The 19,371-nt window shown below is 45.7% G+C and overlaps 1 protein-coding gene across 4 annotated transcripts in view; it reads right to left on the bottom strand.

Annotated features, from left to right (window-relative positions):
- Positions 1-19,371, bottom strand: part of SPNS2 (SPNS lysolipid transporter 2, sphingosine-1-phosphate) — a 130,869-nt gene that overhangs the window by 5,641 nt on the left and 105,857 nt on the right. For 3 of the 4 annotated variants that reach the window (XR_008965941.1, XR_008965942.1, XR_008965940.1), the window contains 2 exons: positions 12,265-12,428; positions 11,639-11,721 (listed from right to left, as the gene is read on the bottom strand). Coding sequence is in view for 1 of the 4 variants with exons in the window: in XM_057375489.1 (XP_057231472.1) it covers positions 12,265-12,428 (164 nt within the window). In the remaining 3 variants the exon portion in view is untranslated. The remainder of the gene's footprint in view (positions 1-11,638; positions 11,722-12,264; positions 12,429-19,371) is intronic. The other variant, XM_057375489.1, reaches the window with a different exon arrangement.

Below are 19,371 nucleotides of genomic sequence, written 5' to 3' on the forward strand. Positions count from 1 at the left end.
TATAAATGTGGCTGATTCTCTCTAACCCCAACACTTCCTCTCCTGTCAAACCTAAATATTTCTCCTAGATCCTATCAAGCCATTTCCATGTACTGTGACAGCGTCTATAACTCTGAAGTATTTATGAATGTCTGTTTAATATTAAACTACATGCTCTAGAGCTGTTAAATATTTATGCTATGTAAAATGGATCTAATTTCACTGCACCTCGGCCAGTTAGAGACCTGCATGAGGACAAGACAGCCAATTTAAGATAACAGATGACTGGCCAGGATCTTTTACAGRTCAGCTATGCTTATTTCAGGAACTGGGCAGGATTATTCTCTAAATGTTCTATCCTTTCCAGTCTTGCTGGTCCCCAAGCCAGCAGCTAATGGAGATTACAGGTTGTAGAGCAGCCAGCTCTGCTGGGCAGTCCCAGGGTTTGAAAGAATTCCTCTTGCCCACATTCAGTGCAAGAATGTTCTGCTCCAGTCAGGGCCAACAAGGGGAGAACTCAGATCCCCCTTCTTCCCTGCAGCTCCCTCTGCTCTGGCTGTGAGGAGCACTGTGACATGTGTCCCACTGAGCTCCAGGGATGTGTCACCTCTGTGCCTGAGCTCCAGCCAGGAGCAGGATGTCGGGAAGGAGGACACACCTCAGTGTGTGCAGCACCACTATGCCCATGGCTCCGAGAGGCTGTGCTTGCAGAAAGCTTTTGGRAATGCTGCCAGCACGGTTAATGTCAAGTTTCATGCCTAAGTTAAACACCACCTGTGTTTCTGTATCCTGCAGCTCTCCCAAAGCCCTGTTTTCTTCCTATCTAAGCAAGCCAGACTCTGGCTTTTGTAACTGAGAAACGTATTAGGAAATGATGTCCTGKTTTTTACAGGCTGCTGTACTTAACATCACTTAACTTTTACAACCAACAGTAAAATGCTTCAGTGGGGTCCTTCTAGCCTGAAAATAACTCAATTTTTGAGTTACGGAGCAGGAGTCTTTTAGTACTGAGTTTTTGACAGGAGTTCATTCAGCTGACAGAAGTACTGGGGCTACAGGGACAGCTGGAYTTAGCAGCAACTCCTGCCTCTGATTAAAGACCCTTCCCCTTAACTTCAGGGGAGAGAATTCTGTGTTTCTGCTGCAATGTGCCATCRAGTGCCTGCTTGAAGCAGTGCTTTAGGAAGGGACACAGGGGGACCAGTCACTAATAGCAGACCCCAGCAGATTTCTCCTCTCTGAACTTCCTCAGATGTTGGGGGGTTAAAAACATCTCCAAAAGGCCTTGTGAACACACTGAAACCTGAAATTTCAGGTGATGGAAAGTCCATGGACAGACTTCCTTGAAAGGTAATGAGACTTTATAGGCTTAGTCTATGAAAAACAGATCCCTTGTTCAAATACAGCCACTTAAAGGGTGTTTTTTGGCATCAAAGCATGAGAGACAATGTCACCCTCCACCTGTGTCTCAGGGAGGATGAGCAGCCCAGCCAGATGCAGCATTCTGCAATTCCAGCTACTGAAACAGCTGCATTCAAAGCTAATGGTGCTRCCTGAGAGTGTGCAAGGAAAACAGAGGCTAAGGATGGTAGTTTGTAGCTCCACACCTATATAATTTCAGCTGTAAGAGTGAATTTTATCAACAGATTAATGAACACAGGAAGGGACTTGCACTGATGCTGCTGTTCTTTTTAATTCCTGCAGATAACTGATGAAGGAGTTATGGAATTGGAGAGATGGGACAGCTCAGGTGGGGTTTCTTGATCTTCACAGGCCCACAAACTCCACCAGGTAAGTTAAAATCCTTGGGCAGGAGAAAAGCTGTCACTGTGCTGTCCCTGACAGAAGAGGACAAGGGCAGTTGCAGCTGAAGGAGCAAAGAGGCAGAGGAGCAGGGTTTAGGCACTGGAAGAGTCTTCTGTGCACCAGAAGCACCTCAGAACTCCAGCTGTGCTTCGGACAGGGAGAAGTGTCAGGAAGTGTTTGTGTCACATACCAGGCTCTCTACATCCACCCCCTTGTCATTTTGTTTTACATAAACCTGGCTGAAGCCAAATGCCAAAACATACAAACACTTTATTACACAAAGAAGGGGAAGGACCCAAGCYTAACAGCCCATCCCAGGCTTATTTTCCATTACTGTCAGCACCCTTATGAACACAGTCAGCCTAGGGGCACAGAAAGCTTATTGCAGTGACCTGCCAGRAATAAACAGGTAACACAGGACCCTAAAAACGTGAACAGCCACCCCTCAGATGTCACAYCTCACTGATGCTCTCCACAGACCCTACTGCTTTGTCTCACTGGTATTTCACCACGGAGAGATCTAGAGCTGCATCTCATTGGGATTTTGTCACATTTCCCTTGAGGTCTTTGAATCAAACTCCAGTAAATGCATTGAATTTCATCCAGTACTGCCCAGTGCCAACAGGCCATGCTGTGGGAACTGAGCTCATGCAGAGATTACTGCCCCTGTAACAAATCAAAGCCATGGCTGTTGTGCTTGCTCTCACTATTTTGCTAACTGCAGAAGCCAAAACAAACCAGAGATCTCTCAGCTGGTCTCTGCCACACCCTGAGTGCAAACACTGGTCCTGATCCTGCACCACCTTTTCACCAGACACTTTAGGAGGAGGAAATCCAGGAAGCTGGAGACTTCAGTGCAAGTGTGTACCTTTTATGCCCTTCATTATACAGTTTTTGATCAACAGTGCAGAGGTAACTGTGTTAGTCACTGCTGCCTTGCAGTAGCTAAGCRTAGTTCCCATTTTCACCTGCAGCTGGAAGGAGATGGTTTTGGTTCCCTGCTCCACAGGAGTTCTCCCGGAATGCAGAAAGTGCCACAGCCTCCAGCTCCTCCCMAAAAAAGGCTGCAGAACATTAATCCTCACTACAACATGCTACCTTCAGTAAGAACAAGGGAATCAAGGACTCCTTCCAGAGAGCAGCTCCTGCTCTGACTGACCTCAAACTGTTTTGATGCTGAAGTCAGTAATTCTGGGACAAGACTCGTGACTGACAACATGAATTCCTGCAGGACCTCAGACTCYAAGCAGGCTGCAGCTGGAAACAGTGACTGAAAGGGAAGGAGAGCAACAGCGATACATCAGCCTAGAGAGCTCCCCGTGAGTGGCACAGGGACAGCATGGCACAGCTAAAAATACTCCAAGCACCGAGCTTCCTGATGCATCTGACAGGTTATCCAGCCTCCAGGAACGGGCTGCCAGTGGAACTGAGGTCAGTTTGCTGAAGGAAAAGGATGCTAAGAGGCGAACAAAATTCAACAATCTGGCACAGGAGGAGTTTGCTTTGGAGCAGGAACGGGGCTCGCTGTGGGTGCTGCCTGCCCGTGCTCTCAATCCCTGGCTGGGAAGGGCCTGGGGCTCTGTGCACCTGCAGCCCCATCCCAAGGCTCCCCCAGGAGCTGGTTGTGCACAGCATTCCTGCAGCCCCGGGCAGAGCTGTCCTTCCCTCTGCATCCTGTGGCAGTGGCTCAGCCTGTGCGGAGCGACAGCTCTCCAGTGGGGACAGGGGCTCCTCCAGCTGCACTGAAGAAATGAATTGGCTCAAATCCCTCTTCTTCCTGCATGTCACTGGGTTTAGCAAGCAAAATATTATTATCATGTACTGAAAATATATTTTCTTCTCTATTTGGTTTAGCCCCTTAAAGCTGCACAGATTGTGAGTATTTTCCATCTGTTCATTTAATCCAGGTGCCGATTTGTCTCCAGAGGCAGAAACATGGGTCAGCTTCACTTTTTCCTCTTTCACAGATCTTGATGAGGAGCAAACTGGCATAAAGGAAAAATCAATAACCTTTCCTGCTATTTTCCCAGGCAGCTGCAGCAGAACAGATGTGAAGATGAGCAATTAACACCATCAATCAGGATCCCAAGGACCTGGTTGGAAATGAGYGCCAGAGCTCACCACTCTGTGGGGAAACTCTGACATGGACCCCTGAAGTCTGTGAAGATGGGGTCTCAAAACTTTGTGCCTGACTCTGTCTCTGGAAGTATAATTCTGCCAGATACTGATGGGCTTAGAATTGAGGTGGAGGGATCTTTAGTGCCATGGAAGATGTGTGTAACATCATTAATGTATGTTCAGAGAAAAGAGGAAGTGGAGTGTCTCACTTTTTGATTGAATGATTGAATGGCAAGGGGGAGAAAATATGATGTGAACTAATATGAACAAGATATTAACTAATTAAATCTTAAAATAGAAATTCCTGTAGAACTTCCTGATGGCACTTGATTTAAAACACACTTCTTATCCTCCAAAATAACTCCTCATGATACAGCTCTTTTCACCAGCCTCTGAGCTATCAGGTGTGGGGAATCATAGAACCGTGGAAGGGGTTGGGTTGGAAAGGATCCTCAAGATCATCTCATTCCAACCTCTTGCCTTGGGCAGGGACACATTCCAGTAGCCCAGGTTGCTCCAAGCCCTGTCTAACCTGGCCTTGAGGCCTCAAGGAAACATCCATCCACCCATTTCACCCCACTGTAACAGTCTGGGCAATCCACATCTGGCYTGCAGTAGTCTGGCAGCAACTTAGGGAATGACCAAGCCAGAGCACTTAAGACACTCCTTGTTGGAGCACTGCAGATAAYATTTCAACAGTTTGTCCCTGTTTCTCTGAAAGGCCTTGTTCAGGCTATGCTGGGTTTGGCTGGAGTAGATTTAATTGATATTTTTTCCTCCCAGTGGCTGGATTGGGACTGTGTTTTGGATTTGTGCTGTACACAAGGTTGATAATAGAGATGTTTTTGTTATAGCTGAGCAGGGTTTGCACAGAGCCAAGGCCTTTTCTGCTCCTYGTCCGGCCACACTGCTGAGGAATTGGGGGTCCATGGGAAGCTGGGAGGAGATACAGCCAGGACAGATGACCCAAACYGATATTCCACACCTTACAACACCATGCTCTGTTTACAAAGTGGGGGGAAGAATGAGGAGGGGAGCATGGAGTTTGGAGTGAGGGTATTTGTCCTCACACGTAACTTGGTGATGGGGCCCTGCTCTCCTGGAGATGGCTGAACACCCACCTGCCATGGAAAGCAGGGAATGAATTCCTTGGTTTGTTTTGCTTTGCTTGCAGTGCAGCTTTTGTTTTGCCTATTCAGCTCTCTGTATCTGATCCCACAAGTCTTCCAGCTCTTACCCCTCTGATTCTCCCCAGCCCGCTGGTGGCTGTAAGGGACTTGCTGGGGTTAAAGCCTGGCCCAGGCCAAGGACTCAACCAAATTGCTCTAACACATCCACAGTCACAGTATCTGCCTTGCTGATTGCTGCACAAGGAGAGGTCACTGCTGCTGATAAAAGCCAGTACTTTTGCAAAATGCTCTGACATCCTGACAGGCTTCAGGAAACAGCAGGGCTGAATTTTTCATGATTTCTTCCATTTCCTTGTGTCAGAGATCGTTTCTTGCTTGCAAGGCTGCTGCCTTCTGCTCAGTGCTCCAAGCACCTGCGTGGGATCTGATCAGATTTTGTCTCTATGCCAGGGCAGCCTTTCCAAAGGATCTGTCTCAGTGAGAATTTAAAAACTCCTCCTGCATGGCAAAATCTCTCCATGCCAAGAACTCTCCTTTGCAATGCCAATGCCAATAGACATGCTGAGTCCATTGGTAGCATATGATTTCAATGCCCCTTGTATGTTGTTGGGAAGTGCCTTCAGTCCTGTTTTACAGCTGATGAACATTTTAGAGACAGCATCTGACTTCTTGGAGCTCACGGCAGAGAGTCAGTAGCCAAGACAGCAGGAGGACTCCCAAGCAGGTCTTGATCTGGAACTATTGTAGAAGTGAGCTTTGGCCTTCCTGTAACATAAGGCACATGGAGAAGTTCCATTCTGGCTGTGGGAGATCACTAAGTAGCTAGGAATAGTGCAGGAATATTGTTCTCCTTTCTCCATGGCACAGGGGATGAACCTGGGAAGGTCAGTCTGGTGGGGAAGGGGTGGTTTTGGAAAACCCAAGCTCTGCTTGAGGCCCTTCCACAGCTTGGGGGTTGCCAGAGCTGTGCCAGCACCAGCTGCCCCCATCCTTCTGCCTGGGCTAAAGCAAAGCTCCTGCTGCCAACACTTAACTCCAAYAGTGCATTTCAAACACCGTGTAAGGACCACAGCTGAGCTCAAACTGCCTGTGAACAACCACACTGACCTTTGACACCTCCCTGCCTGACCTGCAGGAAATCCTCAGGCTGACTGAAGTGACACAACAAATCTGCAATTGTCCTAAATGAGACTGTTTTCCATCTGCATGACACCAGCAGCTCCCAACTGCAGTAGTAAACCGAATTTAAATTTAAAACCATTTAAAATTCAAGTCTCAAGCTGTTACATCCTTGGTTTTGTTGTGTTTATGGACTTACAAACATGGCCAGTTAAACAGGGGAAAAAACCAACAGCTCTACAAGCAGCTTTTTCAACCAATAACAGAAGAATAGAACTTACCTTTTTAGCACCTCTCCCCTTCAKATTCTCAACACGGATTCCATATAAAACATCTAATAGTCTAATCTTGTTCCATCTGCAGTCTGGGAGTTTTTATCATGCCACTCTCAGATACTCAAARCACACTCCTTGCCTCTCTCCTTCCATCACCACAGATCCTCTGCATCCTAATGCAGGCTTTTTGCTGTAAATTCACACGGTTTCAAAGGCCAAGGACATCTTATCTGGCCTAAAACAGCATTGTGAGTTTCTACCACTGTAGGAAATGTTTAATTATTGTTCTTTTGTAAGGTCAAAACAAACAAAGCAATTATATTCCTCCCCCTAAGCAGCTGAGTATCAGCAGTAAGCAAACTGTTCTCAAATATCCCTTTTTGGGAGTTGTTAAAATCCACTTGCAGCTCCTAAAATCCTCAAATCCAAACTCTGCCTCAATGCAGCACTGAGACATCTCTCCAAAATAAAGTGTCCAGCCTCTTAAAACCCTGTGATACATCTCCAGCTATTTCAGAGAAGAAATGTTCTTTTTGGCAATGCAAACTGCCAGAATGGAGCACACTCAGCTGCCACTTTAATACCTGGGAAACTGTTAATGGAGGAGACTCTGAGCTTTGCTGGCAACAACATCAGGTCACCTGGTGGATCTTTTCTGTCTCAAACTGCTGCCTCAGAAAAATCAAAGAAAGAGAGGGTTGACAATTCTGTGAGTCCTTCCCTTGCCCCACATAATAGAATCTGCAAAGCAAAAATAAGGTCAGACACTTTCAAATTGCTGCAATAGGAGAACTGGGAGATCATTTTGTATCCAGTTCTGCAAAAGGCTAAAAATAAGCCTGATGTGAGGCAGAAGAAAGAGCCTGAAAATGGATTATTCTCATTTTTCCTGTAATGTAATTTGCAGATGTGCCATGTTTAAGATAGCAGAAGAGATGTCTGGACTAGGCATGGTTCTTTTTGTGAATTTTGCTACCTCTTCTGTAAAGAATATTTTCTTTCTAGTGTTTGTACCCACCACTTTTAAAATGAAATGTTCACCAGCACTTCTCCTCAGCAAGAGCTTCCACACCTGATCAAAGGTGTTGACTTTTTTTTTCTTATTAAATGTTTAATTTTAATTTTAGGAGAAAATAAATACCCACTTGAGTTGTTTAAATAACSTGATTCTTGTCATGTAAGCAAAGGGGTGAACAAATCTGGCTTGCACAGCTCTSAAGTGCTGAGTGGTCACTGGTTGAAAACTTAAATTCCTTTGTTCTGACCAGCTGCATTAGTGCAGCTGTTTATTCCTGCTCAGGCTGCACCAGGGATCCACACTGCAGTTGCATCCTGCTGCCTGATCTGCATTGCCGTATCCTTGGCAAAACTATCCAGCCTCTGTCATGCAGAGAGGGATTGAGCCATTATAAAACTTGGACAYCCACCCTAAGCATCTTTTCATACCTCTGGAAAAAAAAACCAGAAAATCTCATATWTTCAGGTGTAAAAACAGTGATTATATTAAATAAAAATTAAAACAACAAAATCCTTTCAGGAGTAGAGTATCCCACACCTGCACAGGGTAGTTTTTCAGGAAGAATCCTGGTGAATTTGATTTTCCCTCAGCAGCAGCTGGGAGTGGCTGGGGCTGGGGACAGGATCACTGCATTCACTGCCCAGGAAAGGATCCTGATACACACTAATTATAGTGATTTATATCCCTGGCAGCTGAAAGTTTTCACAGCTTGGGAAAAGGACTTTTTTGAACCCCTTTTCATAATAWAAAGAGCACATTTTTCCTAATTATTGATGGAGCTTCTAGCAARTACCAAATGTAGGCTTTTCTTCTGCAGCTCTCCAGGGTGAAGCTTTGTTTGTCCCAGTTCTTTGCACTGTGAGTGTGGAAGGGGATGAACACAAACCACAGACAAAATTCTCAGCAGTGCTGAGCTTTTACTTCCATCGAGTGAAGCACCTGGAGTGCTCCCAACCTTGGAAACAGCTCTTTGCCAGGGCTGCACAGGTACCTGTGATGGAGTTTGAGGATAAAAGTGCAATTACTAGATTTCTGATCCATTTCTAAGGGCTCTGCCATGGCCAGACTGTATTGTTTTCCAGAGGGTATAAAATCTAGCTCAGGTCTCACCAATATTGCTCAGGAAAGTAATAGAAGCACAATTAAGAGTGCTCATGTTTGGAAATAAAATACAACTGCTTTAACCCTCCTCTGCAGAGGTGCAGATCAGGAAAGGAACAACACCACCATGTGAAATCACAGAAGGAATTGTAGCTGAGTGGTTTAAAAAAGAATTGAAGTATTTATCACTGTTAGTGCCTAAGACCTCTCACAGAACCCATTCTTAAATGTTTTCTCTCTCTTATCACACTTTGGAAGGGTGGGATTAAATTTTTGTTATAAAAATTGCCCCYGAAATGATTGGATTATAGCAGAGAGTGATGTACTCTATCATGTTCTCTGCTAGTACTAAATTTACTAAAAGCCTCTTTAAGCTGTCAGACTTCTCAAACAGCCTGAAAATGGTTATAAAAGAATTGCATTAAAAAAAAGAATTGTAATAGAAAGAATCTTTTTCATGAGTGTTTTGTGAGAGGGGCAGCCTTGTTGACTGGAATTCCTGTGCTAAAAAAGTACAAAATATGCCAGGAATTGTGGCAGYGATAAAAGTAGTGTGGAAGCCTGGAAATTCTGTTTTTGAAAGGAAGCGTGGTGGAAACTGGAGGAAGCTTTACAGGAAAGAGAGGTTGCTRTCTGGGTATCTGCCCCGCCTGAAAAAAGAAATTATCTCTAAGCAAATGCCCAGAGACGGTTACACAAAGGAACAAACAAACACAGAAATCACAGCAATAAATCCCTAAACTACATTTCATAGACRTGTGGGAATTAAAGCAGGGACAGCTCAGTTTCCATAGGTTGTGAGAGCAGTGTTCCACTTCTCTGCTTCCATATTAGTTCACGAGAGGGGTGGGTGACACCTGCCCCGTGCCCTGACCCCAGGGGTGATGGATGGGTTTAATCTCTGGCGTGTGACACCCACGCTTGTGATTCCCGCAGGTTAATTGATTTCTTTTGGCAGAGCCCCTTTCCAACTCCCGTTGTCTGAGCAGCAGGACTGACTGCAGAGYGAAAACAGCGCATCCTGAAATAGAAATTCCTCTGTACCCAGCAAGTAATAGGTAGGATGGAGGGGAGGACTGGCTGGGCAGAAAACATCCTCTGCCAAAGGTGCGTGATGCCAAGTGCAGATGGTCTGACAGGAGGTGGGGGCTGGACGGCGGATCTGGGGTCCAGCATGGAGTTTTTAGCTGCTAATAGCAGAATGCTCTATTACCTTTCCTCTCACAGGCAAGAATGGAGCTACTAACAAATAAATCCTCCCCACAGATTCTGAGGAGCCACTGAAGCTGCCAGTGGGTGCAGATAGGACCCAGTGGACAGCACAGACCCTGCTGCATGTCAGTCCCTCCTCAGTGTCCAACCTTCCTTCTCTTTTACTTCATTCTCACTTCTCAGTAACTTGAATGAAGCTGCACTCCAGGAATCTCACTGCAGGATGCCAGGGTATTTTTTCTGGCACATCCCAGAAAAAGTACCCTCCCTAGGAGTCATTTGAGAGAACTTATGTTGTTAACCATTATTTATGACAATTGTTCTCCTCAGTTTGCAACACAAAAGATTGGTGACTAGTACAAGATGATAAACAAATGTGAGTCAGGAAAGGGAAAGATGCTAAAAGAGAAAGAGAAACAAAACCAGGTTTGACATCTGAATGTTTTTCTTCCAAAAGTGGAGCAGTGGCTTTTTGAGAGGCTAGTTGCTCTGGATGTGGATGGAGTACAAACAAAGCTGCTTCAAGGTAGACAGCAATAGAGGAATAATCCCTTTAGTGCAGGAGTAAGCAGACGTGTGGATGTGATCTCCCTTCCACATGAACACTGCTGCAAAGCTGGGGTTTTGGCAAAACAACTGTGTAAGACACACCAGTGCTGGCAGCCGAGCAGAGTGACCCAGCTACTGACCGGCCTAGACCTGCACTGCCTCCTGAGCAGACCAAAACCCTCTTCATTGGGATCTCCACTGGTGCTGAGAACAGCTGGATACCCTAGTGCCCTGCCCAGCATAAAAGCCCAGGTATGCTTGACATGGTGAAAAAATGGGAGTGACCTGGARCTGAATCCTGAGCCACTCCCTCACCACCTGAGGTGCTGTCATGCCACGCTGGCAGCACATGTGATGGCAAAGGGACACAAATCACCACAGTTGGAAACGGAACTCTCCGCTCTGAACACAGGAAATACAAACCCTGAAGCTTTCCTAGGATCAAGTGACGGCCCTGAGCAAAGGTGAATGCTAGAGAGGGGGCTTCATCTGCTGCACTGACACCAAATAGGACTTTYGGCTTCTTGAAGCAAAAAAGCCACCCTGAGCACCCAGAAGCTTATGTTCATCTTGCCATGTTTCCAGGTGGTCACTACCAGGACTGGCATGTACAGGTAATCTGCACAAGCACAGAAACAGGGCTGGGAGGCAACTGGAGAGCAGATCCCACCTCCCTGCCTCAAGCCATGCCAGGGAGGCCATCAGAAACAAGGGACAGCTCTCATTTCCTCCCCAAATCATCTGCTGTAGCATTTACCTCTTTTTTTTCTCTTAGGAAGTGCTTCCTAGCATCTAATCTCCAACTTCTCTTCCTGCCATTTGAGGCCCTTCTATGCAGATAACAAACCAGTCACACATGTCACGTCCCCAAAGCCACAATGAATTTCAACTCTGTAGGACTTTCCATCCTTATGATATTAGGTCTTGTTTTTCCACAGTGTTTAAACATTATAGGGGAATTTCTCCTTTCTTTGGTATTTATGTATGTTAGAAAAAGGATGTGCTCTTACAGGGCCACAGCACCATCTGTGACACTGCTTCMAAATCTCTTGCATCCATCTGATACRAGAGTGTAAGCCAGAAAGTATCAACCAAACTGTTCCCACACTTATGTCAACCTCCAAACACCTAATTTTCTTTCTAGCTGTACTATGCCTAGAGTGACACTCCAGGGCTCTTCTCCTTAAGGTAAACCAAGGCTCCCATTCTCCAATGGGGGAAAGGCAAAGGCAACTTACTATCAACACCAGACTAGTCACCTACCCACATAWTCAGCATGACATTACACATAGTATATCTTATTTTTCAACAATTATGAGAAAGAGACTAACCCCAGAGGTTTGTATGTCATGTGGAAGCGTCTTCTGAATTACTGTAGTTGCCAACCGTGAGATGATCCGAATCGGTTTCTTTACTGAAAAACAGTAGCTTTTCTTCACAAAGCTGCAAGAAGGGACTGGGAAAGACTCTTTACCACAGCGACCCTTGAGTGCACATGTCCCCATACACAGCTTGCCTCATGTTCCTGACTGCCAGGTGGTGAGCGGGGTGCTGGCGATGGAGGTGGGCAGGTGCAGCCTCGACCACCAAGCTCCAGGMAGCACCTCCTGCTCCTCACCTGGCACTCCACAGTTCCAGCACACAGCAGCCCCTCACCACAGATAACCTGGGCTGTGACATGCTCAGGCAAGGGTGAAAGGGGCTGTGCTCTCCTCCAAGCCACGTGGCCAACAACTGAGATCCACTAGAGCAGAAGCATGTAAAGGATGCCCAGACAGCACAACCCAAGCCCCTGTGCTTCGTGCAGCCTCATGCACTCTGCTGAGCCCAGGTTCTTAAGGCACAACCCGACATCCTTTACCTGGACGGCCAAGGCCAGGGGAAGAGTACAAGCACAACGTTCAAGAGAGCAAACAGGCTGTGGTGCCTCCCCGTTCACAATGGCCAAGTTACTCACTGTTGCTCAGCTTTGGCTCGGTCACTGAGGAAGAAGAGGGCWGTGGCCAGGAAGAACATCCCTCCCAGGACGACGACAAATGGGCAGAGCATGAGCGCGTAACCCAGGCTGAGGAACTCCCARACTGGGGACTCCTTTGTGCTTTGTCGTATCAGGTCTGAGATCTAGGAGAGAGGGGCAAAAAAATGAGTCACTCAGATGAAAAAGAGATGTGATAACAGTGATGGGAACACCATTCCCTACACAACCACCCACCAAACATGTGTGAGGTTTAAAATGGAACAGTGTGTTCAGTAGAAGCTGAATGTCCCTCACACCCTTCTGCCTTCAACACTARAGCCTGGGCAATTTATGCTGTGAGCAGCTTGGCAGGGGTTCTCCTCTCTCTGTTGCTCTGCTTGCCTGATCTATTATTCTTCCCACAGTGCCTTCCATGTTCTCCCAGGCTGCTTCAGTGACAGCATCTGTGGGTGTCTGACCTTGCTGTGCTGCCCAAGCCCCCCGGGGAGTCAGCAGGGCCACGTCAGGGTTGCTCAGTGGGTGAGGGAGTGATCAATCTTCTGCAATTCCTATCAGTCCTGCTTACTCCCATGCCTGACCTACCTTTCAGCAAAGGGAGGTATTAAATTCCATTTCTGTGTACTGAGTGGGAACRGGGGAAATGTTTTCCATAGAACAAAAAAACAGAGATCACATCTGATTTGGGGAAACAGAACTCAAACTTGGGGGGTTTATGTCCATGTCTGAAGTATGGGGCTCATTCTCTCTTCCAGTCTCCCAAGTTTGAAGTGTAATTTTGTGCAAGACATGGCTCTGTCCCAGGCTCAGACACAGGGCTGTGCTCACACTGCACACCACCAAATTTATGGGCTAATGCAAYCTGCACCTTCCAACAGCCAAAAAGCATCATTACACAAAAGTGAACACAAATTTGCATCTACATGAAGGAACAGAGACATGCAAGTTCAYTATGAAAAGCTTCTGCTAGACCTCAGTAAAATTTAATGTATGTCTTAGCTAAAACTATCATATTTTTAGTATTTACTGTCCAGCCTAAAACTCAACTCTCTATAAATCCAGCAGAGAGGTAGCAGCAGTTGGGGTGGGTCTCAAGGCATTGGGTATTTAAATGTCCAGCTCTGTTTTTATCAATGACCTTTTGTYGAGGGAGAAACACTAGTTTATACCRAAAGACTGCAGRGAATTTGCAACATAAAATCCTACTCCTCTGCACACACGCAAATCAGCTCCAGAAATAGTCAAAGCTTGTGCAGCAGTTTCTAAGCTGTCACATTATTGTGGAATGGAAAAGTTGGAGTCAAACACAAGTGAACACTAAAAGCAAGTTCTGACATTCAAGGCTTAAATCCTGACAATGAAGAGAGGAACTGTCAGCTGCAGGAGAAATCACCAATTCACACTCTGCAGAGACCTGGAAGGTCAATGTGTGTGAGGAGGTGCCTCAGTCAAGCACAACAAAAGGTCCCAGAAGAATGATGCTCATGGGGACAGGTCACTRGGTGTGTTTTAGCAGGGGGACTCTGGAGCACAGGGGGGTTTCAGTGTGTTAACACCCCTCTCACAGCTTGCCTGGCTCCTGTGGAGGCACAGAAAGGAGGTGCTGGAGGTGACACCACTGCACATGCAGTCCTGTCCTACAGGACTGTCCTATAAGGATGGAGCCTTCTCAAGTAAGGGGGAGTGAACAAACATTGGAAAAGTGTAACTGCAGAAAGAAATGAAGGGTTTTAGCCTGACTTTGCTATTTCATTCCCTGCCCTAGAAAGGATGAGGAGAAAATTTCAGTGCTTGGAATATAGAAGAGYTCCAGTCCTCTCAAAAAGAATGTTATTCACAGTGCAAAACATGTGAAGAAAAACAAGAGTGTTACAAACAATTCTCATGTGAGACTGAAGACAAACAACAGTGACCAGCAGTCTGAGAGATTTATTAAAATATAGCAACAAGGCTTGAATGTGAAAAGAATGCACCCATAAGAAAGTATCAGATTGTGCTCTGCACCCAGAAGACAGGGATATCAGCTGGTCATTAATTCCCTTTTGTACCCAGACACCTTAATTCTGAACATTTCCCTTACTCTTCATTATGAACCAGAATTTGGCATTGAGTCAACCTCTCTGTCAGGCTGCAATAGCCAGAATTGAGGCTATTCTAAACCAGAAATCTAGACATTCTAAACCACTTTTCATTTTTGGGAAGGGATGCAATTATTCTCCAAAAGGACCAGACAATAAATCACTTGACAAATTGACATGATAAATCAGGAGCAGAGGATGAAAATCCAGGCATGTGCTCCTGATTGCTTTCTCCATAAATGACACAACATTCTAGGATAAAAACCAGCTTTGAAAGTGTAAAGCCTCCAATAAATAAATCTCSCAATGCAGCTTGTCTCACACCTTCCCTTCTAATGCACTGTGTTGACCTTTTATACCAACAAATCATGTTAATATGAAATCTGCTGTATTTTTCATTTTTAACACAACACATTCTGTAAGTGCACTGTTTTGAAAAAAATGTCTTTCCTCCCTTCCAAGATATAATTCTTTCCACCAAGGCAGCTGGGCTTACTTATCTAGGTTCCATATAGTTCCCTCCCCAGTATCTGCATCTCCTAACCCTAAAATATTATCAGAGCCCACATATATGTTTTTGCTGTTAACAGTCATCATTCGCTGTTGTTTTGTTCCACTCAGTTACAAACCACCTGCTAAGGCTGGAACTTTGACATCTCCCCTCAAGAGGACACAGGACATAATTACAGACCTGGGCTCCAAGAATGACACACCGTTTGCCAAATGTTCTGCTCTGTATYGCCAATTTTGGGCTTTCCAGACTCCTTGCAATGAAAGCATCCTGAGCTGGCCAACTGTGATTTGGCAAGACCCAATCAAGCATCATTTTTGGTGTCTTCTAACATGAGTAACAAACTGTGGGAGCTGCACATGGCCAGTGCCAGCTCTGCAGCACCGAGTCATGTGTGGGATTCCTTCCTTTGTTCCTCCAGCTGGGAGGTGACAAAAAGCTTCAAAACATTTACGCAGAATGTGGGGGTGGAAAGTCAAGGAGGGAGTTCTGCTGCTGCTCTGCAGTCTAATCACAAGTCTTTGATACCAGCCTAACTATGAAAATTCACGTCTCCTCCCTCGCTGTGTAGCTCAGAGCTCAGACCAAGAGGAATGACTTTGCTAAATAAACCTCAGCTCGTGGCATTTTTACAGCAGAACATGGACGGCGTGTGCTCAGCCAGTGGCAGCCACTTGGACGGAGTCCAGCTGGAGACAGCTCCTGCTTTCTGGAGAACCAGCAGTGCAGCTGCAATGGGCACAATCCCAACCCCAAATCCCCAACTGTGTCTCCATCTGAGTGCAGGAGACAATGAAGGGACAAAGGGAAACTTCATTATTTCTTGAGAAGCATGTGGTGTGTGCTTTGGAAGAGGGGACAGGCCATGGATGCAGTAGAAGCCGAGGTGGGCTGAAGCCCAAGGAAGGCATCTGGATTCTGTGTTCTGTCTCTCCTGAACAGCCTGGGTGGGCAAATTRACTGATTTATTAATTATACAGTGTATTGGTAATAACACCTCTGAAATAATTTCCTCTCTCTCATCGCTGAGTCAACATCTCGATTCCTCTGCAATTGGTTTTTCTAAATTCCTCATGTTGCCACTTGGGCAAAAATCCTGCCACATAGAAGTTTTTTTCTGGYGCAAATACCTGATTTTCATAATTACCAGTTTGATACAAACCAGGTTCTCCCTGGCTGATCACTTCAGTACAGCTCCTTAACACAGTATTCCCTGTAATCCCATAATGGTTTGCAGTCCACCCACTCTGAAGTCAGAGTGAATGTGAAAGGTTTCTTTGATTTTCWAAAAAAATTGAATATGAATGCAAATGAAGATGAGAAAGCAAAAATGAGGGATTTTCTAAAGTAAACAATTTGCTGAGCCTGTGGGGGTGCAGAAGCAGTTACACTGTGCTAAATGGCATGAAGAACACTTTATAATATGAAGAAGCAAACCTATTCTTTTAATGATACTTCCCCCTCCCAAGATGACTAGGCTGCATTAAATACATGGTGATGCATTGAAAAAAGGCTGCAGTAAATTAAGATGCTCCATTGGGGTTCTGCTTGCAATGCCAAGACATGGACTTAGACCGTCTGAGGGTCAGAGCAACATCTGCCTCATTTGCCCTGGAGARTATTGGAAGTCTCTTTTATTCAAGTCATTAACTGCCTTTCTCTTTGGTCTGGTCTGCCCAGGGATTTTCTAAGYTAACTGGACTTTCTCTTGTCTCAGAGGGAGATGCCTCACACTATGGGGAATGTGGAAGAACTCCYATGACAGGGCACAGTCCTGTGAACATGTAGGGATGGGGGTGCCCTTTCCCATGTAGAAACAGGTCTGTGGCCCAGGACCTTTAGCAGCATCCCTGTCCCCACCTCTCCTGGCAGCATGGACCCCTCCCCTGCCTGTATATCCCAAGAGAATGAACGGATTCCTTGTGTTGAAGAATCTGGACATCTCATTCTGAAAGGTGCTCAGCACCATGAAASCTGCCCATCCTGGGAGCGTGCAGGATCCTCAGCTGCTCAGAGGAGGAAACCACTAATTTAAGGAGGTTTTTAGTGCACAGAGGGGTGACAGAGCAGATGGGACAGAGCTTGAAATACACAAGTGCAACAATGACCTGCTCCGGATTTCTGGGCTTTCTCTTACGAGATACTTTCCCATACATTAAACATTTATCAAAAACACTGAGAACCTGCACATCTAACAAAGTCATGGACATGACAGATGCACAGAACTCTGGAAAAACACCAAAGCAGGCTGTGAACCCTTGGCACCGAGAATTTTATAGATGGGAAGCCATTTGGTATTTTAGGGCAGACTTAAATCTTGTCTGTTGCTGAGTCATCAGAAGTGGGAAGCTTGTTAGCTTGTTGCAATGAGGAGATGAACCCCATGAGGATTGGTCTCCAGGTGGTTAATTCTCCTCTTACTTTGCAGCTGACAGCTATGTCAAAGATTTGGCTTTTCAGTGCACTATGAAAAMGGTTTTTAATTACTCAGCTCAGTCACGACCAGAGAAGTCCTCAAAGTTACTGCTTGAAGAAACAGGTAATAAGGATGAGGGGCTGGAGGTTCTTGTCCTCTTCCCTGACAAGCAAAGCAGATTTCAGACTTGCAAGGCCAAGTCCTAATTTACCCACCACAGTGTGGGTCATTCACAAACATAAATGGGGGGGAAGATCTCTACAGGAGCAGTGATACCATCAGGGTTACATCAATCCTGTCAAGCAGCTGGGACTTGGTAAAGAAAGAACAATAAAAAACATAAATGTGTATCACATTTCATCTACCAGCTCCATCATGTGATGGGAAATGCCATCTATACACTCACGTACACTAAATATTAGAACAGGCTGCAAGAGCAACAAGACAGAGAGAYCTCTGATCTATCCTCAACCCCGCAGCAGCAGTGGAGTACCTCCTGATGGTCCATGATACAGAGAGTGGTACCAGGAGACTATTTTGCACATTTTTGTTACAGGACATTACTGCCTTTTTGACCTCAAGTTTATCTCTTACCCTGCTTTGGCAGGAGAGACAGGACTGTGTAGCCACCAGCGAGCACCTCATGGCCATATTTGAGGAATGACTGCCTGGGTCAGACAGGGACAGAACACCCAGACTGCAGCATCACATCCCTATCAGCCACTCTATTCCACTACCCGTTTTTTAAGACAGGATTTGAGTCCCAGTGGGCTGTGGCCTGTTTTAATCTAGMAAACTAAATTGGAAAAAATGTTCCTCCACAGTAATCATGTCCTATTCTGAGGCAGCCATAGCATTTTAAACTATAAAATATGAATTTTAAACCATAATACATATATTCTGCTTTCTCAAGCAGGCAAGTCTTTACATGTAGAACTACCTTCTATACAGGTATACTTGGTTAGGTAAACATCTTCAAACCAAATCAACAGAAAGGCTGTTTCAGACTGGGCCAAGATGCTGTGAAATCTGCACTTCCAGTTATAACCTTCATTAAAAAGTATCTTAATTGCTGCATTTACAACCGTTTTTCTTGCCTTGTCCCTAATGAAATGCAGATCTGCCTACCCTGAAAGTCTGAACCAGGTTTAATTAAAACTGCTCTGCTAACTATTTGCTAAAGGAAGGTCATCAGTATTCTTACTGCTTAAATAGCTCATTAGAACTAGTTCATCAACCTGCTCACAGGAAAGCTGAGGAAGGGAGAAAAGTGAAGGGTGCCAAGGCTCCACAGCCCAACTGGGCTGGAGTGGCTGGAGGTGGTGTCTCTGTCGTAAAACTGAAAGAGCAGGAGCCAAGGAGGGCAGGAAAGGTAGGAACCCCCATCAGAGGAGTCCAGGAATCAGCTTTTAGTGCACCAAAAGGTGCTGGTGAAAGAAAGCTGATCTCTCTCACTTTAGAACACCCTCTTCAAAGGCTGATGTTGCCAGGTGACAAGCAGATGCAGACTGGTTTCCATGCCCAGACATCATGAACAGCTGCACARAGAAGATGAGACAGAATTTAAGCAAACAGGAGAGCAAATAGCACCAGAGCAGTGAGGACAGTGTGYGCCCACAGCAGCACCTGATCTGGCACGTGGAGGGAGAGCAATGTCTGCAGCAGGTTCTGTTGGCATCACAGCCATAGACAAGGCAAGGCTGGAAGAGCAAAGTGCTCAGGTAGGAAGCAATTTACAAACTTGGAAAGAAAGAAAGAAGAAGTCCCAAGCCACAGACTTGAAATAAAAAAMCCCTCTGTCTGTACTCAGATTTCCAGAAGCAGAAGAGCAGTCAGGAGGTGGAGCGGGACACAATGAGAAGGATGATGTAAACCCTGAGTAGGAAAGACAAGATTCCTGCATGTACACATATGGACASAGGAGAATGGACTCACTGGGACATCTTGCAGTTGCTTTATTTTAAARGGCAACCAGATCTAACCAGAATTAGTAACACAAAGAGCTGGAGCTGTGATGCTGTTTGAGAAGAGTTAACTGTCTTTCACATGCTGCTGCCATCTTCCTCCACTCTCTCTTCTGAGTC

This window comes from Malurus melanocephalus, unplaced genomic scaffold (genome assembly GCF_030028575.1).
Source record: "Malurus melanocephalus ecotype Western Australia unplaced genomic scaffold, MMel_1.1 scaffold_251, whole genome shotgun sequence".
NCBI classification, from domain to species: Eukaryota; Metazoa; Chordata; class Aves; order Passeriformes; family Maluridae; genus Malurus; species Malurus melanocephalus.